Consider the following 23,698-nt stretch of genomic DNA (forward strand, 5'->3'; position numbering starts at 1 on the left):
CCCACGGGCGGGCGCGGGGCGCCGCGGGGCTGCTGGCGGCGCAGTGCGAGCGCGGGCTCTTCCAGGAGGTGTTCCCGGCGCAGAGCGCGGAGGAGCAGCTGCCGGCGCTGCTGGAGCCGGGCCGGCCGCCGCTGGCCGCCTACTGCGGCTTCGACCCCACGGCGGACTCGCTGCACGTGGGGCACCTGCTGCCCGTCATGGCGCTGCTGCACTTCCAGCGCGCGGGACACGACGTCATCGCCGTGGTGGGCGGGGCCACGGCGCGGCTCGGGGACCCCAGCGGGCGGGAGCGCGCGCGGGAGCCGCTAGCGGCGGGGCGGGTGCGCGCGCAGGCGCGGGCGCTGCGCGCGGGGCTGGAGCGGCTGTTCGGGAACCACCGGGAGCTGTTCTGGGAGCCGGGAGCCGGGCGGCTCGGCCGCGCCGCCCTGCTGGACAACGCCCGCTGGCTCGGCCGGGAGCCGCTGCTCCGCTTTCTGGGCGGCGCGGGCGGGCGCCTCCGCATGGGCACGCTGCTGAGCCGGCAGAGCTGCCAGGCGCGGCTGCGCAGCGCCGAGGGAATGAGCCTGGCCGAATTCCTGTATCCCGCGCTGCAGGCCTACGACTTCCTGCACCTCCACCGGCACCACGGCTGCCGCATCCAGCTGGGCGGCCACGACCAGATGGGAAACATCATGTCCGGATACGAGCTCGTCACCAAGTACGGCGGGAGCGCGGGGCGGGAGGCGATGCGCAGGGTCTGGGCAGCGGGCAAGCTGTGTCAGCGGGAGCGGGGTGTCACTGTCACCCTGTGCTGGGCGCTAGTGAGGCCGCAGCTCGAGTGCTGTGTCGCTCTCATTCAGGAGGGCATTGAGGTGCTGGAGCAGGTCCGGAGAGGGGCAGCGGTGGAACGGACTGCCCAGGGAGGCGGTGGAGTCCTGTCCTGGAGGTGTGTAGGGAAAGGCTGCACCTGGCACTTAGTGCCACGCTCCAGGTGCCATGGTGATGTTCAGTCGCAGGTTGGACTCGACGGTCTCAGAGATCTTGCCCAACATCAATTCTGTGGTTCCATGACAGAATGCTTTGTGACTTGGGGCTCACAGTCTCTAAAGCAGCAAGAGATTTGGCCACACACAAATCCCTATGATTTGAGAGGAGTAATGAATTGGCCTGACCATAAGCTTGGTACGCGCATACATTTTGACCAAGTTTATGTTAATTTTTAAGAAAAATAATAGGTTCTTGTATTAGTGAATCCAAGAACCAAAATCAAACACCCTGAAGCATGGGACAAAATTGAGACAAGTCTGCCAGCACACCTATCCCGGTGTAACCACACCAAATATGATTATGAGACAGTTGCAGTATATAACATATAAACTACTTAGAGTACATAAATGTTTTTGATACATACAAAAGAACTTAAAAACTTACAGTGTGTTTTTTTTCCCCTAAAGCCCTCTTCACACAATAGTGTTATGGCATCTTTTTGCCCATCATCCCTAGCTTTATATGAAGGATAGAATCTTGCAGAATGCTTGTATTTTAGTGAGCTTTACCAAGATTGGTTTATTTTTCTTAACATGCAGTGACTCTTTCTCAGGATGACAGGAGCAGAGGTGTTTGGAATTACTGTACCCCTTATTACAAGTACTACTGGCGATAAACTGGGAAAGACTGCTGGAAATGCAGTTTGGCTGAACAGGGAGAAGACTTCTCCTTTTGAGCTCTATCAGTTTTTTGTTAGACAGCAAGATAACGTAGTTGAAAAGTAAGTTTTTCTCCACCTTGCTTTTTGTCATTGTTTATAAAACCTGATTCTAACTGTTCACTGTAACCGCTTCATTTAATTATGTGCAACACAAGCTCCATGTGGAAGTATGTATTAATTATAACTGTTCATGAAATAAACAGGCATGACTGGTTCCTAAGTAGATGGGATAGTGGAACTTCCATATGCTGAAATATGCATCTGAAAATTAGAAGGGAGATGACAGGGAGTGAAGCATAATGCATTTTTGTTCTGTCACTGGGTTGACTCTCTTATATGGCATATTAGTTTTAGTACTGTAGCATCACAGATTTTTTCAGTACACTACATTACTACATTAATTTTAATAAGTTGCTCTGTGTTCTCTTCTAAATCTGTTTTACTTTAAACGTCAATAGCACTGTTAAATCTGAGCTACTTCCCTTTCATATTGGGACCTGCCTTATAACTTATGTACCTCTCTGAAAGGTTTATACCCTGATAATTCAAATCCGTGTTCTAATCCCCAACACCTTTCAGACTGAAAAGAAGGGTATGTGGGTACTTAAGACTAAAATATTTCATCCATTCAGACTTTTTACCAGTAAAGGTACCTTTAATATACTGCATGGGACGGACAGCTCATTAAAATGGACACTGTTGTAAAGAGTAGGCTTAGGGTGCATCTTTAAATTCTTGATTATCCTAAATAATCTTCCTGGTGAGTTACCTGCCAGTACAAGTATGCTTTTGTCCTATGATGGCCACAGACTAGCATTGGGAATTTGCACTGGCATATTGTTAGTTGACACACGGTGCCAATAAATCGTATAAAATTTCAGGAGAAAACGAAATTGTTGTCTGGAATACAAGCTTCATAAAAGCATCTGACACTATCTTATGGCTGACCTTAGGCAGAATATTAAGTGAAATGTGAGTTTTAAACATTTGATTGAAAGGACAGAGCATCTTAATATGTATTTTTTAAATTGACTGAAAATCATTTTCATGCAGTTTCTGAAGTTTGAATGACAAAGGCAGGAAATCTATAATGATGGCTATATAGACAAAGTATTTTTTCCCTGCTCATAGATACCTGAAACTATTCACCTTCCTTCCTCTTGAGGAGATTGCCCACATCATGGAAATGCATGCTAAAGAACCTGAGAAATGGGGCCCTCAGAAACGACTGGCTGCTGAAGTAACTAAGCTTGTCCATGGTAGAGAGGGGCTGGAATCTGCTAAGAGGTAAAGTTTGATTTATTAAGCAGTTTTGTTTCAGATTTCGATGGTAATTCTCCATAGCTTTTCAGGGACTATTTTAATCTATTAAGTTGTTGCTTAGATGTTAAAAAAGAAAAATGTAATAATCCTGTAGACTTAAAAATACACTGCAAATATTTAAAAAAGCCTTGCAGGGCAGTAGGGTATAATAAAAAAGTGGGGGTGTATTTAAAGCATTTCTTTTAGTTTACAGACTCCCAAAAGAAACTGGGGAGGGGAATGTGATGAGTAGCACTTTGTGTGAAGAGAAGACTAGCTCTGTATTTTGAATGCTCTTTGTTCTCACAGGTGCACTAAGGCCCTGTATTACAGCAGTGTGGAGGCACTGGAAGAAATGTCTGACCAAGAGCTACAGGAACTTTTCAGACAAGCTACTTCTGCTGAACTGATGCTTGAACCTGGGATGACTGTTCTTGACTTGTGTCGCAAAGCAAATGCCATTCCAGATGGAGCTAGCGGGTAAGTTCTCACCTGTGCTCGTGGCTAATTCTCAAAGCAGTATTTAGTTACCCTTCCCAGAAGGTGTAGTAGTAGAGGCTAAGGTTAATTTCAGTTATTGTTGACCTGGGCTGGAAGTGAAGAAGAATTAAAATGTATTCAATTATGCATCCAACAACAACAACAAAAAACCTTAAGTGAACTTTCAATTCTTAATAAATAGCTTTCTCTTGCAAGTAACAGTTGTTTCTGTTTTGTTTTTAAGGTACCGGAAAATTACAGATGGAGGAGTTTCAATAAATGGGAATCGTGTAACTAATCCTGAGACTGTTCTTATTCTGGGACAGCATATTCTGAAGAATGGAGTATCATTACTAAGGGTTGGAAAGAAAAATTACTACATTATAAAATGGCTGCAGTTGTGACAACAGAGTGTCTCCCTAAAATGACACGTCTCTAATCTGTGCTGCTTGAAGATGTACTTGAAGATATTCCTGTACTGTGCATTACTACACAGCTCACAGACTGCCCTGCCCAATACTTCTTTTTCAAAATTCACCAGAGTTCAAATAAAGGAGCTGAGTTATACCACTGAAGAGATTGTAGATACTCTGCCTTATTCAAAGCACCATTCATAAGGATCTGCATAAGAAGAAAATGAAAAGATTCATTTCAAAGTCCAGCGACGGAGATGCACTTCCCCTCCTGTAACAGCCCTCTGTGTTGTAGGAGAACAGTGGCCAGTTATTCCACAGGGTAACCCACAGGAAAATGAGCCAAAGCAAACTCAAACCCACTCCTTACAGCCAGTGTGTGGTCATCTAACCAGGAAACCTTGCTGGGCGCAAAGACCACCAACCTGTGATCATGTTTCCCTGAACAGGCTTGCTTTGAAGGAAGCTGCAGAAAATTCATAATAAAGGTTCATAATAAATGATTAGGCATTAATGTAAGTCGGTTCTTGGTTATGTATGGGTCACATTGCACTAAAGCTTTCCAGCCTTCATGTGGGAATACAGCATTTTCACTTTTGAAATCTGAAAGTACAGAGCCTTTCAAAGCTTAGATCAACCTGATGAATCCCTTTTAGGACTTCTGTGTGCATAGTACGACTTACAAGGGGAGTGACAGTTGTTCCACTTCTTTGGTCCTGCGAATGACCATAGCATCCATGCTATCCAGCATTCCTTGCTGAAGGAATATCCTGGTACTAGTTCTGTAGGCAGCCAGCTGGAAGATAGTACATTATACCAGAACATTTGGAGCATGTACATGAAAGGGTTTGTTTTAATGTTAGATGCCCAGGTGTTGTGGGTGAACAGCACCACAAGGATCTCTGGACCAGGGAACACATGAGGAAAGCTGAAGGGCTTTGCAGTGTTGCTTTCAAGGATCAGGCCTCACTCTTAGGCCATGGAGAAAAATTTCCTGGTCCATGAAATCTTCTATACAAAATTTGCAGTGACAGCAGCCACAAGGGGGAAAGCCTTGATCTTAGCTTCTGGAATGTGATTATATATTCTAGAGCTGGGTGGGGAGTTACTGTTTTTATGTTTCTTTTTACTTGATAAATTTCATGCTGATTTCATTTGCACCATGTCTCAAGAGTTCAGCAGTAATAAAATACAGTGGCTTGCTTGTTATAGATGACAGTTTCTTCTGGCAGTGGAACTGAAATAATGGGACTTTCAAAAGCTCAGGATGTTCTTAGTGTTAAGTCTTTCAGTTTCCAGATCCTACTTATCTGTCTCATAATGAAACCTCTCTAGCCTAATCTCTGTTACATAACAAAGAAAAGTAATGGAGTTATTTCTACCTCAAAGAAAGCACATGGAAGAAAAGTGGGAAGGGCAGGGGAAAGGGAAAGTCCATCCACCTAACACAGCCTCCTTGCTCCGTAAATGACAGAAGCATTAGAGCAAATCAGAAACATGCACCTAGGACCAAAATGCTCCAGTACACACCTTTTTGAGTTTCGTTCTGGTTACAGGAAAAACTAGGAATAAGTAGTGGTTCATGTCTGATCTCCTTCCTGCCTGTTTTCTGTCATTGCCAAATGGTGCAGACACACACATATCCACCTCTAATAAATTAGTAAATTTATTTTTTAGCAACATGAAACAAACAAACAAAAAAAAAAGAATAAAGTTCTTTGCATGCAAGATTTATAGTAAGATTCATAAACTCCAAGAAATTTAGTCCATGCTTGCCTTTGACCAAGTCCTAGGACTCCAAACCCTTCCCTGACTCTTCCCAGAGAAACAGCTGGATACCAGCACTACTTGCCATGACCATACAGGGCCATCATAACTGAGCATTTGAACACTTAGGTCAAGGATCAAGGATGACTGGAAAAATCAATGATTCTTTCTTAGCCTCGTCTTAATTCTTATGTACAGGTACATTCAGATAATCAGAAAGAAAGAGATTGTCCAAACTTGTTCAAATGTGAACAAGGAATAATTAATATTAAAGTATTTAACATGATTACATATGCATGATTTAAAAGTGCAAAAAGAAAAGTAATTATTTGGGCAAGATATTTAAAAAAACCTAAAACCAATGAACTAAAAAAGCTCCACCAAAAGCATTTGTAAAGCACAACCTGGAAGACTTGAATTTAGCCTTAATGTGGCACCTACCAGTCAAGAGGTAAAGGATGAAAGGGAGCTTTCAAAACTATGGGAGCATGAAAGCACCTTCACTAGTTCAAACATCGTCTTTGAGCACAAAACCATATCCAAGTGGTATTAAACTTTGGGAAACCAATCCTCTAGCTTTTACCTCAAAGCAGTGCTTAATTAGCAACAAAAAGCAGATGCAGTGGAGATCCTCAGTAACTAGAGAAAACACCAGCTACCCATTGCTCTCACAGCTGCAGAAAAAAAATTACCCAGGATAATTCCATTCCAGTTCCCAACAAGGGCACAACAAAGTGGCAGGTTGTTTCTTTCCCCTGCTGTGGTCCATAAAGCAGGGATCTGAGTTTGCCATATCCAATCTGGCAACTGTCATTCACCCACAAAGCAATGACTAAAGGCAGGTTTTACACAAGGTCTGCTCCATTTACTTCAGAGTAAGGTCTGAAGCACACAGACACTACCACCCTATCTGTTTCACTAAGTAAAATTTGAACCCGACTACTGCATACAAACTGTTCACATCAGGAGGATACTGTGTTTTAGTTACAGCAGGACTACAACAGCTCAGGTACCAGTGTCAAACATTTACTAACCTGAACTTGGCTACAGGGAGTTTTCCCCACCATGATTCTCTCCCCACTGGAGAGCAAGTTAGCTAAAATTCGTGCATTGGTGACAACATTTTTTCAAGTTTAAATTAAATAAGGGGATCTAGAAGACAGCTGTAAACCATCAGTATAATTTGGAAATTTTTCAATTGCTGCCCTCATTAGGCTTTTTTCCACAGCTTTCCCATAATTTTTTAGTGCTGGTAGTAATAGTGGCATTTGAAGTATTTTAGCTCAGTTCCAGAACACAGCTTACTTCAAACCTATCAGTAGGCATGAGCAGGCTGTCCACATGAGTTATGGAACTCTTCAAAAATGCAAAATTTAGTGAGAACAAGTGAAATCATAACTAAGGTTGTACACATATAGGTACTTAAACTACTAATTTACAAGTGCATGTAAGTCATGCCACCAGAACTACAAGTCAGTCCAAAACTATTTCTGGCATAAAGCATTTTGTGTATTATCTGTTTATTAAATAACAGGATTGTTACAGCATGGACCTTCAAAGTCTTGCATTAAGGATTACAAATCAAGTTCATTTCTTGGCACTCAAACATTACCAAATTTAAACTTTTTGTGAAAGTTAAACAAAAAAAGTCGTAACATTTCGGAAACCAAATTAACACTGGAAATTTCATGACATTACAGAGCCAGGTATCACTTGCAAGTATTTCTTCAATAAATGAAATTCATTTGCTTTATGCAGCATTTCAAAACTTTACAAATCAGAGTATTTCTTCAGAAAGAGACTGTTGACTGACCTTTGAGAGTTAAAGCTTAGGTAGCAGATCACTTATGGACGGCACTACCTTGTTGAAAACTTCTTGGATGTTGAAAGCAAAAAGGAGAGAGGTGTCAGGTGAATACCAAACAGAAATGTAACGCTTTTGACAAAACTTAAAAAGCTTTCACTGATCACCAAATAGATTTAAAAAGTGGTTTGCACTTCAGTCATATTTCTTAAATCTGAGAACTACTATCCCTGGATACAATACAAGACAAAAGTACCTCCTTTATATTCATTACATGTAATGCATACACCATGACTTTTTAGGCTGTTTAAAAATACACCATATGTATTTCTGTGTTCTGCATTAATTACCTCAGATCATACATGAAGTATCCAGAAGTTGCATCTGTCAGACTTAACTCCTTGTGCTCATATTGATGCTAAACTGAAGATTATCATGAAAAAAATGCATTTTTCAACAGAGCTTCTTGTAAACTGAATTTTTAAATTTTCAATCTTTAGCAGCTTACCAGAGGAATTCCTTTTTTGCTAACTGATTTCAGGGAGAAGGAACTGCATACGGTAATGAAAACCTCACTATCGTGGCCCAATACCATAAAATCAAGCCATGGAGGTTAACAGCAGTGTCCCATTTTTCATGCAAGTTGTGTTAAAGAAAAAGTGTCAGCAACACTATAGTAAACATTTTCACTTTATACAAAAAGAGTGAATATGCTTGAAAAGTACATGCAAGTATGCTGGCTGGAGTTTAAATAAATGTTTATTCATAAAAATTAAAATGTTTACTTTTTCAAGGCTAGTGTGATCAATAGTCATCTGTATGAATTGTAATCAGAAGTAAAAAAGAAACCTCATCAACTTAATTTCCAACTTAAAAATTCATAATCTTACGATTGTCCTCAAAAAAAAAAAGCTACTTACAGCACAATAAAATTTCCTCAAAACCAACTGTAATCTCTGATATAAATATTCCAATTCCACAGACTTTCTTTCATACTGTCATACATCCCAAAATTTGCAGAATTTGTGGGCATCCCCTTCTCCCTGGCCAACTAAATCTGTTTTTAAAAGAAACACTTACTATCCCATGACAGTTTTGAAATCCAGTTTTATTTTTCAGTTCTGCCAGAGCAAATTTACTATCAGATGGTCCAGGGGCTTGGTCCCAGGGGGGAGGAAGGGGAAGGTGTCCTTGTGCCTGATTATAAACTCCAACATTCATACACAAGCTCCAGTGCACGTTAATAACTCTGCAGCCACTTTTTAGTGGGCTGTTCTTGTTCACAAGCTCCAGGCTAATTCTTCCTACATGATACTCCATGAAATCAAGTCTGAAGTTTTGTCTGCCGTTGAAACATTTGGGGACAAAAAGAAAAAAAAAAAGGGAACACACATACATAGTAATACGCTCGACATATCTACTGTGCTATAAAATGGAGACCTCCATCTGTCACAGTGCATGCAATATATTCATGAAAGAAAATACTCAGTGCTCTCTTTTCTTCACAGTATTGAAACTTCTACTGGAAAAGCAGCTTAAAACTATGCCACAAGACTACACTGGCTGTCTTAACCACAGGCAACCTGTTCAGCAAGTCAGGCACTGGAACTTGAACGTTTTCCCCAAGTTCAAATGAGACTGTCACTGAGACAGAAGACTTGGTCTGCTTTAATTTGCACCAGAAACCTGGTAAGGAAACATTTAGAGCCATTTATTATATGGATTAAATACGACTTCTTTTGCAAAACACAGCATGTTTTTTTGTTTGCAAATCAAACCAACTGTCTTTACATGAGCAGATTTACACAGTTGCAGTACACAGATAAGAAGAGTTCATAAATAAAAATTCTACTCCGTATACCATGCCTAGAAATTGTCAAGCCAATGTAACCTCCAATGCATATAAATAGTGTGGCTGATACAGTCTTCACCAAAGATGTGTCTCACGGATCTCTGCAATGATCTGGCTGGCTCGCTGCAGGGCCTGCACACAGGAACACACAAAGGCCAGAGTTAAGTTATGCTGGAAAGATTTTCCAGGGACAAAAAAACAGCAGTCTGGGAAGTACAAAGCTAAAAAATCAAACCAAAGCTGATCAGTGTCATTACAAAACAAGTGGCAACCCATTAAATTCTCAAGAAGGGCAAACTTCTTCACCATACACAGTTTTAAAAGCCTGCCATAAAAGAGAAACTGCACCTACTTTCTATCTAGCCTGCTAAACTGCAGATTTAAAAGCTCATCTGTAATCTTTTCTGGTCATGTATTGGTTTTAATTCCTCTAGCAGAGAAAAGCAATACACTGGCACAGTCTTAAAAAGCAGTAAAGAAAAAAGGAAGACAAGTCTTCAAAAAGCCTCCCACTGATATGGTGAACTGCTCCCAGGAGCTCCTGATCTCCTCATTACCTTTAGCATGTCAGCTGCCTCTTTCCTGCGCTGTGCCATGTCCTCAGACTCTGTGAGAAGGTCATCCAACAACAGGGATTTGTACAGCTGGCCCACCAGCTCACTCTGGAGAGTGTCCTTCACATGGTTCACCAGAAAATGCATCACTGCCTTTGGCACACTGCAAGCACATAAAGATTGTTCCTTTAAAGTCATTGTTCAAAACCAGGCCTGTTCAAGATGAAGAATGCATAATGAGGGCAAGCAGCTACACACAGCATTGGCTCAAACCACCAGGAATCTATCACTACCATAAATAAAACCCCTCTCAATTAAAAGCAGCATCATGTACAATATTGGAGTAGAACTAATTAATATAATTTCCTCCAAATAGAAAAGCTGCATTGTAAAAAACATGAACAGAGTAAGACATAAAATAAGAATAAATAACTTTGCTCATTAGAAAGCAACCTATCTTTACTGTGCATGGGATGACACATATTTAAGTATGTCAACCCTAAAACCAAATTTTATGTGTAAATGGGAAGAGAAAGAGGCAAAGAAATAATTCACATCTCTGATATTACATAGTATGAACAGTGCAGTGAAGTTAAGCTAAGCAAAGCACTGCCCTACCATGAAATACTAAAAATTATATTGAAGGTATTAGTTTATTGTATAGACTAAAACACCTATGAGTCTCACTAACTTGATCTAACATCTGCTTTCCAGATTCCTGCACCTCCCCCTATACTTCCCATATACATAAAAATACATATGAAGTTAGACCTTTCCAAAAAGACATAAGCAAAAAAAGTGTTATAGAATTCCTCATTAAAGAAAAAGTATGACTTTTCCACAGTAGAAAGAACTTTTTCATGCCATTTCCATCCTTATAGCTAAGTGCTAGAAAACTGAGCCACACACATTAGCTTCCATTTGATGTAACAGGATGGCAAAGCTAAGTTCTGTTGGGGTATACAGCATCTGGAGTTTAGTCCAGTTATTTGCTGCAAATCTTCAATGTGAATTGAAGCATCCTCCAGAAAAGATAAGTTCTGTTTGGGTATACAGCATCTGGAGTTTTATTCCAGTTATTTGCTGCAAATCTTCAATGTGAATTGAAGCATCCTCCAGAAAAGCAGGCATCTCCTAAATAATTAAACCTTTTACTTAATAATATACAGAACTTGCAACCATTAGAGGAAACAACTTCTTCTTTAAACTGCTTCATTCTGTGAAGGGTTAAAATTTTACTGCTGCTGTCCCTTCTAAAAATTAATTTATTTTCTCTCTTACAAACATAAGAACGTGAAAAAAATAACATGATCATATGTATGATTCATGAAATACCACAATATTTGCATGGCTTAAATATTTCAAGGAAGTTTGGGTTTACCTGTCCTGAATGTTCTTCCTGACAATAAGGAAGTAAGATTTAATAAGTCGTTCAATCACTTCACAATCTCGTTGTTCACGGGCAGAAAGTTTGCGTGCAACAGGTACAGGCTGTGTGAAAAAAATAAACCCCTCAGTTTACCAATTCTGCTCATTTGCATTGGTAAATAAAACTCAAAACTCTAACTACTGCTCTTTTAGCCTGAGTTTGACAGATGCAATATGTCTTGCAACAAACCCGTAATTCTTCAGAAATAAAATTAGGGACACATCAAAATCCACATATGTAAAACAAAGGTCAGAGGGTCCCACTACACTTTTTCTAAACATCTCCAAATACTTCAAATATCTCCATCTGTTTTTAACTTAAGTGGGTTTTGTCTTTAATGGTTCTTCTCCTCTAATATAAACATTAAAATTCAGCACAAGAGCAGGAATTTGAGTTGAGCTAAGATTTGTTTCTGTACCAACAGCTATCTAGACAAGGAGTTCACCTGCACAGGAATTTGTCAAAGGAAGCCAGTTATCCCAATCATAGCCTGAAACTGGAGCAGGCAGGGAGACTGGAATCAGACAAGAAGCAAAGCAGAAGAGACTGGCTAGAGCTCCTTGTTGTGATAGTGGGAATTATTTACAAAGAGACCACATATCAGCAACAAAGTTACAAGATCTGGAATTGTTTTCTTTCCTGAGCCTGTACTACAAAGAAAAAGAATTTGTCTTCCAAGACTCACCACATCTAATAGGTTTACAGCATGTCCTTTTTGAGGACTAGCAGGTAGGGCTGCAGCTGGCTTGGATTTTTCCTCTGCTGATACCTCTTCTGCTTTGGAGGGTTTCAGCATTCCTCTCCAGTTGCCTGTTCCAGACTCCTGAGGTGCATCTGCTCCTACAGAAGGATTCTGCACACACAGCACATTGAAAAAACATGGCAGAATTAGAACTCAGCCACTATAGAGAAGCATCTGATCAAATCACTACAGGTAAAATTCACTAAAGATTATCATAGGTATATTTCTTCATTCTGTCCCTCACATTCCCCACATTTATTTTCCCTTCGCTGGTTACAGCTCACAAAAGGTCCCAGTAAAATGAAAGCTTTACAGAAGGCTTTTTAATAACAAATCAAAACAAAAATCTTCATCCTCTCAAAGTGAAGATCAGAGATTCTGGGGAGTTCCAGAAAAAGAATGACTCATGAATCTTCTGAGAAAAAAATGTAACACCCAACCCTCAAACATTGGGAATCACTGAACAAAAGAAATATTAGTGGATGGCATCCACCATATGTTAATTAGTATTAAAAAGCTGAAGTTTATTTTGATGTAGAACAGGGGCAATTTTTATTTTGTACCTTTCTACAAGCCTAATATTTCTTCTATTTACTCTGTGCTTTAAAATCTAGTCCTGTTTGAAAAAGGTCATTCAAGGCTTTGTACTTGTCTTGCTTCAGATATAGGAAGAAAAAAGCTAAATTTATCTATTGTGTTTACAATGAAACCACAGGCTGATGTTAAATCTAAAAAAAAGTGAGAAAAAAAGCACAGCAAGTAGAATACCAGCAGCAGCATACAGGAGGAAACCCAGCTAAGCTTTGCACATCAAAAATTTTATTTAAATTGCGCAACTGCCCAGAGGCATTGTACAACACATCAGGAATTCAAATCAAACTCTGCTAATAAGAGAAAATTATTGTTAAGGAAAGCTCCACTGTATGATTTCTGATTGCAAGGCAGCTGCTCAAAATGACAAAAATGCGACTCTCATTCTGCATTACTGTGGAGCCTGCTCTACCTCCAAAGCAGTTTCAGAAACAAAGCCACACAAGAGAGTGTGAAATGTATCACCCCATAGAGGACAGAGTTTATGGGAAATGCAAACCACATCTGGCAGCTTCCTGCTACTTCCTAAGTCACAACACTATCTTCACAGTGGCTCTTGGATTCTCTTTAAATTTTACAGCATATCAAAACCTCTAAAACACTGAGGAAAATAATAGTTAAAATTCTACTATTTACTAGATTTGACTTTAACCACTTTGCTCAGGACAGAAATGGAAGCTTTGCATTAAAATCTGAATGTGCAAGAAAGCAGAAAGCCTGAGTCCCCTTGGTACTCCTCATACACAAACTTGTGACTGCCCATCTTTTCTGACTCCTAGCAAGAGCAATTAGCAGAAAAGCCTTCAGGGGAATAATGAGCTGTTATTTTAACACATGAGACAGCACACCTAACATGTAAAAAACACTGCAGAACACATTTCACAAATATAAGTAAACCAGGGATTCAACAATTATGTGAAGCAACACAAAGGAGGTTCAGTTTGAGCAAAGCCTGTAAAGATTCCCTGCAGGAAGCAGGAAACTCACATTTTAGCTTATCTTCTGTCCTCCTTCTTTAACTGTCAACACATTAAAAACATGCAGTTTAACAGCCATGCTGAATATTTCTGATTACAGTACTGTTGCACTCAACACTCTATTGACAGTTTGAAGCAAATTAGGTGCATATTTGCACCACAATATATTGCAAACAAGAGTTCAAAGAGAAAGCAGCGACTTGGCCAGCTCATGGCACGTCTTGACGTGCCACTGCACATAAAACCAGTAGTGCCAAGTAATCCACACTGGGGAGGACATCCAGACTGGGTAGGACACACTGTTGGTGACAGAACACTAGGGACAAACTGCTTTCCTTACACCTGGGGTGCACCACAACAGAAACGTGCATGCAGTGCTTAGAGGAGAAATCAAGACAGACCTTGCCATCAGCCTCAGCAGAAGCAGCAGTAACAGTCTCCTGGGAAGCAGGTGCCAATGCACCTGGAGCTTTAGTAGACTAAGGAAGGTAAAAAATGCAGGGAGGGGAAAAAAAAATTCAACTGAAGACCACCAAATTTACCTAGCAAATTGCATACACTTTTACTACTAGCATCTTTCAAAATCCAGAAAAGAAATATTTTGAATTTGCAAGAAAAACAGTAATAGAAGAAGGAAAAAAAAAGAAGGAAAAAAGAAGAAAGAAAAGAGAAGAAAAAGAAAAAATAAAAAGCATCTCCAAGACAGTTATTTGGATTATCTGACCTTCAATTTCATGCAAGCTCCTAGACTGATGATTTAACTATGAAATCAATAAAATGAAGGATCAAAGAGCACTGAAAGCAATCTCTAGATAGCTACCTTAAATTTCCTGTTTATCCATCAGTTGTCTTAGACGGACTAAAGGCAACAGTATTAGATCTCTCTACTCTGGGACTTAGTCTCACTTTTTAAGGTAATGAACTTAGTGAACAGACTTCTATCAGCTGTAGAAACTCCTGTTACAAACTCATGAGGAACCTAAACTATGGTCTCTATCTTTGAATTCTTAATAATTCACATAATATTAAATAACTGTCTAAAATTCCAGCTTGTTGTCAAGACTGTTCTACAGCCAAACAGTGTTTTCTATGACATTTGGTTGGTTCTTCCACTCCTGCTATTGCACTAATCCCAAAACCTGATGAAATTAAGCAAGCTCCAGAGACAGAATACATGACTGGATTATGATGAACAACCAAAAATGTCACCTCCAACATCTGCTCCCAAAGAAAGTAAGACGGCAATAAATTGCAGTTTTAAGAATGACTTAACAAGAACCAACCACAAGTCACTATGTTGACACTGGATATTTTAAATAATTTATCTTTTGAAATCAGTGTGTGTCACCTACAAACTTAAGCATGAAAGTTCTGAGTCCATCTTCAACATCTGCAGGCATTTTATACCTTACCTGACAAAATTCAAGTAATAAGTGTATTGTTACATTTATAGACAAGTCTTCCGAAATACCAGATTTAAAACCTCCCATAAATTGCATCTTTTAAACAAAATTATATTCCACTTCTATCTTATGAAACTGAAAAGAAAAAACTCAATACCTGGAAGCTCCCAAGACTGTTACTTGGGAAGCATATGAAATTTTCCAATAGTTAGATTGTATCTAGGACAATGCATTCAGCTTTATGTAAAAAATAAAATCCAACATTTACTTACCTTGTCTCGTGGCACGGAAGAAGGCAATTCCCGGGTTAACCTGTTCCGCCTTTGCTCCTTTAAAAACAATCCAGCAAGATCTCAATTATGTATTACTCTCTATCAATACACAGGCAAGATTCACATTTTACAGATGACTTCCATTTTAGACACAAATACGAGTGATTTCATCTCATCCAGTGCCATGCTAATACTGTGGTCCATGAAACGCTTGATTATACTTTGATTACCTGGTCAAAACTCAATTCTCAACATAAGAAGTTTAGCAGAGTTTTTTTTGCACCACACTCCCTAATCAAAGCCTGAGCCTTCAAAAAACAATATCAAAGCTCCACCCAAAGTGTGGTAACAGATATTCTACAGCCCTCATTAAGCTGTAAATCCTCCAAGTAATCTAAAGGATTTGATTCTGTGGCCAGCACATGATTAGCCCAAAATGAAGGAGGCAGGATTTGCTTCATAGCAAAATAGAATTTGAAGCAATCAGGACAAAGAAATGTCTGATTTTGCTTGAAATTAACAACTGACTGTCCACCGAATAACGCTTGGGTTTACACGGTTTGGTTCTTAAAAAATTTCAATGTCCTGTTAGGAAAACATTAGGAAAGAACTCCTTTAAGTAATACACAATGATAAAATTTTGTATGTTCAGCTTCACAAAGTCTTAAATTCTGTACTCACAGTAGTTTCCATACACATTGTTTTTGAACTAGATTAAAAGCAGTCTACCAAGTCAAATTCAAATGCATACCTAGTCAGTACAGAATACACGTATAGAACGAAGACATTTTATAGATTATAGAAGAAATTGTATAGAGTAGAAATTTTACTGAAAGCATTTAAAAAAGAAACACTACAAGAGCATGTAGTGACAGGACAAGGGGGAATGGCTTCAAACTGAAAGAGAGTAGGTTTAAATTACATATTCCATAGGAAGAATTTCTTTACTGTGAGGGTGGTGAGGCACTGGAACAGGTTGTCCAGAGAAGCTGTGGATGCCCCATCCCTGGAAGTGTCCAAGGTCAGGTTGGATGGGGCTCTGAGCAACCTGTGTCCCTGCATATGGCAGGGGAGTTGGAATGAGATGACCTTCCAAGCCAAACAAGCCATTCTATGATTCTGTGATGAATGAAAACGATGTGTTGGATAAACACGAAGGTATTAATGAGCTCTTAGCCATGATCAAGTATTGCAACACCACCAGATTGGTTCTTCCAATCTAACAGAGCAGATTGGTTGCTGAACTGCTTTCACAGGATGATGGCAGCAACAAGTATTATCAGATTTGGACTTGAAAAACAGAAGATTACTGACGGGAGACTGAGGGAGACAATGTCTCAGGGAGGCTGAAGTGTGGTAACACAGAGATTCAAGAACAATACCAAAAGCAAGCAGAAATTAGAACCTGAACAGAGGAAACAAGACTTCTATTATCCTTTAATGAATGAGAGGAACATTATTGATACACTGTGTCAAAGACAAAATGCAGTTACTTCAACATGCATGCCATTTCACAACTACATATTTAAATTTCACCTTAAAAATATCATTTCATAGGTAATACTCAATTGCCCATTTTATTTTCCAGACTGAAAAACAGACAGAATCCTTCCAGTGAAGTATCAACCAGTGATCCGAAATGTAATATGCAATAGAAATTAACAAACCCACAGATCACTAGAGTATACACCATATTCATAATTCATCACATTTCTCATGCTTCGAAATTCAGAAATGTGCTTCAAGGAAAGAAGTTGAAGCATTTGTTATTTTATGAATTTCACCTTCACTTAAAGAGACAAGAAACTTTTTAAGAGAACATATTTTCTTACCTCTATGTTGTTATTCATTAACCCACAGGCATCAGCAAAGTCTGGATGTTTGGTATTGATATAAGCTAACTCAATGGCCACCAAATTATGAACCTGCAATGCAAGATATTCCCAGATCAAAATTCAGGGAGTAAACCTAATGCCAGTGCAGAGCAGTGACCTACAATGCAGGCAAGCAATGCAGACTGCCCATAGCAGAAGACCACTCAGCCACAAACCACCTACAATACGTGAACCGAGGGAGATGGTACACTGTGAGGGACAGTGAGTATGCAAAACAATTTTTGCTTTTCACATCAAATGCAGAGTCAAATACTGAAACACTCTTTACTCCCTAACAGGCAGTCCAAATCAGATTTTAATATTAAAACATATTTATTTAAAGATATAAGTTGAACTTTTAGTTTTCACTAGGTAAAGGGCATTACAAGCCTCTGAAACACACAGAATAAGGATTACAATTTAATTTTCATCACTGAATCCCAAACTCTACTGTAAATGCACAGCTTCTGTTACAAGGGAAGGAAATAACCTATATGAGGAAGACTAGAAGATGTTAAATTGAAATTTTGTAGAATTCTTCTTGGGAAATTGAAACATAGGGGACAACATGCTTAACCCTAACCCCATTCCTTTGTTTTATATGTATCTATAATATAGAAGAGTGCGTACATATTAAATGTGTACACATCAAAATGTGTACATATTAAATAACTACCAATTTAACAAATAACTTAAGATTCCTTTAATAACTTGGGTTCCTGTGCAAACAGAAACATCAAGACTCCAGAAAACATGCACTTTTACCAGCAAAATTACAGCAGACAGAAACTTACCATTTCATTTGTGACAGGAAGTCTCTTACGCAAAAGACAGGTTACTACTTCAACTATGGCATCGTGCAATTTAGGAAACCTCAGTAATTCCTAAAAACAAACCCAAATTTTACTGGTGAGACTTCCAGAAGTTTTAAAGCAAGTAATCACACACCCACACACAATGATTACAATCTCAGTAGTAGAACATGCATTTTTACCTGTGTACTGTAATTGCTACAATGCTGGATAATCCTCTGCATTTCCTCATGAACCAGCTCCACACAGCGCAAGCTCGGTTCTTCCAAACGCTTGATTTGCCTTTTTACCAGCAACTCAAAGGAAACTTCAGGAACAAACAAGGCAGGACGGGGACCCTGGCTCAAAAAGAGGGAAAAAGCTGCTAAATTGTATATAAAACATGATGCATTTCTAAGAAGTAGTATTTCATAAGGTCCAGAATAAGTCAGGTCACAGTGACACTCAGAACAGGTCTCAAGTATATGTAAAAATACAAGCTCTAAGTTCCTGTCTTTAAGATAAAATGTATTAAACAATGATTAACTAGCATCCTTATAGAATCTCTGAGATTTCTACCTACTTATGTCACTTCAGGCTTACAAATCAGAACAATGCTTTTCCACATCTGAGGATTCACATTTTGATGAAATCTATTATAAAGGCAAAGACATTTTCTTTCTAGTTTCAGAGAGAAAAACTGCCATTATTTATTGGACAGTCTTGGGCATCTAATGCCATACCAACAAGATAGGTGGATTTCAGTGTCTGGAGTAAATTTCATTTATGACCACATGATTAGCTACACATATAACATTTTTTACCTGAAATAGGACATCTTTCCTGTTACTAAATCCTGTTTTTACATTTTACATTTACAGGAGGATAGGAACATACACACAGACCATTACTATGGAGTACCTCCTGCTCCAAGACCATGCAGAAATCTGCCTGTCTGTCCACACAACAGACACAGTACAAAAGCAGACTGACATCTCTGACATTCAAAGTCAAGCCTGAAGGACTGAACATTTTATTATATACTGCAAAATTTAAAAGTGGCCTTACTCTGTTAATTCTCAGCAACACCAATTCCCATATTAGCAAGAAATCAAATCTGTCAGGAAAACACTGAACCATCTCAAAGTTGTGCCCCTTATATAGAATTAAACCTTAGCTTCCTATCTAACATACAGCCACAAGACTCAGAAATACAGAAGAACACTCACAGTGGCATTTCTAATGGCAGTCAGAATGTCAATTGTGTTAAGGCCACCCAGAGGGTCAACAGATTCTAAAGTTCTTCCAAAAGTCTCATGAAAAATGTAACAGATTCTGGCTCCACCACATCTGAAAGAAGAAAATAACAACTGAAGTAGCAAATAACAAGAAAGCTCTCACTGAAAACCTTTCTTACAGTTGCTTGGATTCAAACATTTTTGAGTATGTTATGGTCCAGTGTAGTAATTTTGCCAGTGAAAGCCACTGGGTGAACCAAACCACTCAGTCAATATTCCAGGAAAACCTTTGTACTTACAGCTCTGAAGTCTCTATGTATTTTGCTGTTCCTTCAATAGTGTTACAATATTCTGTGGCAAATTTGGTGATCAGCTGCAATAAAGTAGCACTTTTGTCTTCAACAGGTTCCCCATAGCTGTTCAGCAGAGACTGGTACTGGGCAGCTAAAACATTAATTCTGGTTTTCAGTTCTGGCAAGCAATCCCTGATATGATGCATCAGCAATCTAAAAAAAGAAAACAGTCTCTCATTAGAAGGGAGGAAAGGTTTCAGCTTTATCATCTCCACCAAAACAGAGAAGAGACACAAAATAACGACCAAAGGAAAACATTTACTTGGGAAAATTACAGTAAATTCAGAAACTGAGAGAACCAGAGTTTGCAACCAGAGTGTTCTTTAATGCATTACTGTACAGCACCAAAAGAAACACTAAGGGAAAAAAGAAAGGTCTGCACATATGTCTAACCCACCAGTTTATGTCCTCAAGGAATACCTGTTCAGTGTTCTAGCAAGATACTTGGTTCCATTTCTATTGGCAAGGGAAGGATATTTCTTTTGGAGAAACCCATACTCATCACGAATGGAATCAGCCACACTCTTCTTATTGTTAATATCCAACTGACTCCTGAAGGTAAAAGGCAGAGTTACACATCAGTTACTGGATGCCCAGTAATAGTTATTTACACTATTATAGTTATTTACACTTCTGCTTTTCCGGACAGAACATTTAACAACTAGGTTTTACTTTACAGACATAACTCACCTTCCTTAGACTTTAAAGGTTTTTATTTGTTACTCCATGCAACATAGTCAACAAATCTGTATTGGTAGCAACTATACACAGAGCAAACAATGCTCTTATCAAAGATGAGATTTGACCTAAGTAAGGTAAAAAAATACAGCAAACAATACCACAGTCATATGCAGTTAGGACTAATATATACAGGACCTGTGCTGGATCAGAGCTAATGTGAACAGCTGACCAGAAGCACCCCTCAAGCTGAAGGACAACAGCAGAAGTGGTGACACTACAGTTCTTCCAAAAGTGTCTAGAAGTGTCTCCACTCCTGCCTGCATTAGCAGTTGGTCGAGTGGAAGAACAAAGGCTTGGAGAAGTCAGCAACAAGCTTCTCACTTGCTTATTCAGAAGTTTATTTCAACATTGTCACCTTATTCTTAAAACTATATTCATGGCTAAAAAAGCAGAAGCATTACTTCATATTAACAGAGTTTTAAAAATAGCACCAATGTGCTCACACAGACCTATTCACTACTCCAATGATGCCAAGTTTGACTGGAATCACTCTTCCCATGAGCACATCCATAGCATCAGTGCCAGCATCCATGAGATCCAGCTTTGTGATAACAGCAAGGGTTCTTCGACCTACCAAAAGGAAAACACTCACAGGGATGTTCTGATTTCACCAGAGTAACTAAAACTCATAATTCAGTGAATGAAGAATGACCTAAATTCATTAAATAGGGAAATATTGCCCATCTAAACCAGCAGACTGACATGCACAGGATTTGTCTGAGACCTCAATATTTCCTGAGCTCTTGATCTGAAAAAAAATGTGCCAAGAACCTTTTCTTTAAAATATAACACACTTTTTGAGTCTAAAAAAACCCCAGCATCTCAGTAAAATCAGTAAGTTCTTGGGTCTTGAAATTTTAATGTGAGTATAGCTACTTTAGTACTGTCATACTTCTCACTATATAGCATTACTCCTGCAGAACCTGCAACATGATCTGCCACTCTAGACCTCTAAGTTTCAGAATTTTGGGAAGTGATCCAAAAGACATTGTCAATCATTTTTACAGGAGTAAAATAAAAGGGATATCTTGAACCAGGATAGTTTAACTGGCCAGACTGCCAGAAGAGGTTTTCCCTCAAGGTTATGTGGCGGACAAGTCAAAGCAGACCTGGAGTTTGAAAACAATCAAGAAATGTTACATTTTATGGAAAGAAAAATTTGAGGGTACCAACACTAAATTTTAGCCTAATTTCTGCATGTTTATTTTCCAAGTGTATTAATCCATGTTCTTTCAAATCACACAATGCCATTTGTTAGTCAATGGTACTGACAGCACTTTGCAAAAGCAAGAAGCAGGCAGCCAGTAGCTTCAGATCTGTTTCAAAGTCCTTAGGTAAATATAACATTATAATCTTCCTATTCCATTAAATCAGTCAGTTCTCCCACATAAATACAGGAAACAGAATTCATCTTATCCTTACTAAAAGTCACTAAACTAACAGCTAAACAGTCAATTACTTAGCTGTGGGGTGGCATATTTTCTCTACCAAAGGAAACAATGTTGGACAACAAAGCATGAAGTTGTCCATTTAACATTCTTAATACCATTTTGCTGCTGTGGAAACAGAAGTGACTCCATGACTATTAGAATAGTTACTTGGCCTGCTGGCAAGCCAGAAATCTATCAGTTATTGATTCATCCCAGCATCCTCTTGAGTTGCAGAGACTGCAGCAAGAAGTCTTCAAGCAAATATAAAACCTGTATTTTCTAGGAAATGTGATGACATTTAATTTTCTTACTATATTTTGCTCAAACAACTTCAGTTTTATTTTAGGATTGAGTTTTAAAAAGCAGTTGAACTACAGCATCCAGTTAGCCTTGGTGCTTACCATCTGGATCCACCTCCCGAGCTATTTTCAGTGCTTCAGAAGTGGCCATGTCTGTGTTGGCAGCCGTGACTGCCAGGATAATGGAATTGGGGTTGCTGATGAACTGAAGGATGAGCTCTCTTATTTGAAGTTCAATGTCTTTAGGCTGATCACCAACAGGCACCTAGAGAAAAACCCAAGATGGAACTATTCAAAATTGGTCTTTACGCCTGCATGGCTTGGTGCCCAAGAACCATGTGCACAGCTGGCAGAGTGGGTGGGGATGTGTGCATGGGCAGGGAAAGAAGTCACCTTGTCATCTCCATGTCTCAGAAAATTATTCCATATGTAACCTGAACAAGCAGGATCTGAACATTTCCATTAGGATATCCTCACTTTATACAGCCTCTTACACAAAATATACATAGCCACTCCTGGAGAAGCAATGTGGAAGAGACCTTCCAAGTTGCCAGATACTGATCTATCTGCAGGTACAACTCTGAGACCTGGAGTGCTACCTCTTTTGTGGAAAGGAACATGCAGCCCACACACCTACCATCACTTATATGTAGAAAGAGGAAAAACATAAGCAAATCTATCTCTGACATCAGCAAAGTGCAGCAGAAACCCAAATCATACCCCAGAAGACAGTGACACGTCAAATTTACATAACACTACTTAACCTCCGGAAAGCAGTTTATCTAGCAATGCAGAACAATGGCAAAGAGTGAACAGGCACGCCTTGTTCAAAAATACACACCAAGTCAGACGAGGAGCATTCTGCACCTTACCTTTGTCATTCCAGGTAAGTCCACAAGAGTCAGATTTACAACATTAGAGGAAAAAATCTTAAGATGAATCGGTTCAGGACTGATGCCCTAGAAATATATTAATAAGAAGCAATAATTACTGTCCTGGATTATTCAAATTCATCATATGAAAATCCAAAGGCTGTAGTTTCATACCACAAAGACTTTCTTTCTTTCTTTTTAAAACACACAGCAAGAAAAAAAACCCAACAATCTGTCAACCAATTATTTTGTCTTTGTCAGCAGCCAGTTTTATAATTACATAAAGCCAGGCATGTAGAAAATTAAAGCAAGTTTAACTGAAAGTTTATTTTTTGCACTTTTATTACAGAATCTTGAAGTAAAGCAACAAATCTTCTGTCTTTCAGCTGAAGTAACTGTTCTCATGAACACAGTGAAAAAAATCTCAAGATAGCAAGTATTCCCATGTTCTTCACTGGAGCAGTTAAGTGCTTTTCACTGCTAGCTGCTGAAACTCTTTAAGAAAGGCTCAAGCAGCAAGAAAATCAATAGCAAGACAACAGATGCACAGTGCAGGATTTACCTTATTGTTTCCTGAAATCCTCTCTGTTTCACTTTCTATTTCCTGACGAATTTCATCAAAATCTGTATAGATCTGAAGAAAAAGAAGTTTAAAAACCAAAGACAGCATTCACTTACAACAAAATAATGTTCTCTTCTCCAAGGGATAGTGAAAAACTCTCCAAGTATACAGAATATGAAAAAAATATATAAGAATTACTAGTAGCCCTTAAACTGATGCAAACAGGAACGATCAGTGCTAAAAATTACATAAATTGGCATTTAAT

General features: G+C 39.2%; 2 protein-coding genes across 5 annotated transcripts in view; one reads left to right on the top strand and one right to left on the bottom strand.

Moving 5' to 3' along the window:
• Positions 1-4,385, top strand: part of YARS2 (tyrosyl-tRNA synthetase 2) — a 14,689-nt gene extending 10,304 nt beyond the window's left edge. The window contains exons 3-7 of the mRNA XM_041398861.1: positions 3-697; positions 1,580-1,747; positions 2,819-2,974; positions 3,299-3,469; positions 3,714-4,385. Coding sequence (XP_041254795.1) covers positions 3-697; positions 1,580-1,747; positions 2,819-2,974; positions 3,299-3,469; positions 3,714-3,873 — 1,350 coding nt within the window. The 3' untranslated portion in view covers positions 3,874-4,385. The remainder of the gene's footprint in view (positions 1-2; positions 698-1,579; positions 1,748-2,818; positions 2,975-3,298; positions 3,470-3,713) is intronic.
• A 2,766-nt stretch (positions 4,386-7,151) lies between these two features.
• The window catches only part of DNM1L (dynamin 1 like), a 35,819-nt gene continuing 19,272 nt past the window's right edge, over positions 7,152-23,698 (bottom strand). For 2 of the 4 annotated variants that reach the window (XM_041398825.1, XM_041398824.1), the window contains 16 exons: positions 23,434-23,505; positions 22,872-22,958; positions 22,102-22,264; positions 20,720-20,840; positions 19,950-20,081; positions 19,476-19,682; positions 19,168-19,288; positions 18,142-18,297; positions 17,942-18,031; positions 17,106-17,198; positions 15,274-15,330; positions 14,000-14,077; positions 11,974-12,141; positions 11,241-11,350; positions 9,863-10,022; positions 7,152-9,437 (listed from right to left, as the gene is read on the bottom strand). In XM_041398825.1, coding sequence (XP_041254759.1) covers positions 9,381-9,437; positions 9,863-10,022; positions 11,241-11,350; positions 11,974-12,141; positions 14,000-14,077; positions 15,274-15,330; positions 17,106-17,198; positions 17,942-18,031; positions 18,142-18,297; positions 19,168-19,288; positions 19,476-19,682; positions 19,950-20,081; positions 20,720-20,840; positions 22,102-22,264; positions 22,872-22,958; positions 23,434-23,505 — 1,872 coding nt within the window. In that variant the 3' untranslated portion in view covers positions 7,152-9,380. The remainder of the gene's footprint in view (positions 9,438-9,862; positions 10,023-11,240; positions 11,351-11,973; positions 12,142-13,999; positions 14,078-15,273; positions 15,331-17,105; positions 17,199-17,941; positions 18,032-18,141; positions 18,298-19,167; positions 19,289-19,475; positions 19,683-19,949; positions 20,082-20,719; positions 20,841-22,101; positions 22,265-22,871; positions 22,959-23,433; positions 23,506-23,698) is intronic. The other 2 variants (XM_041398827.1, XM_041398826.1) reach the window with 1 other exon arrangement.

Source organism: Onychostruthus taczanowskii, unplaced genomic scaffold (assembly GCF_017590055.1).
Source record: "Onychostruthus taczanowskii isolate IOZ18803 unplaced genomic scaffold, ASM1759005v1 scaffold15, whole genome shotgun sequence".
NCBI lineage: Eukaryota > Metazoa > Chordata > Aves > Passeriformes > Passeridae > Onychostruthus > Onychostruthus taczanowskii.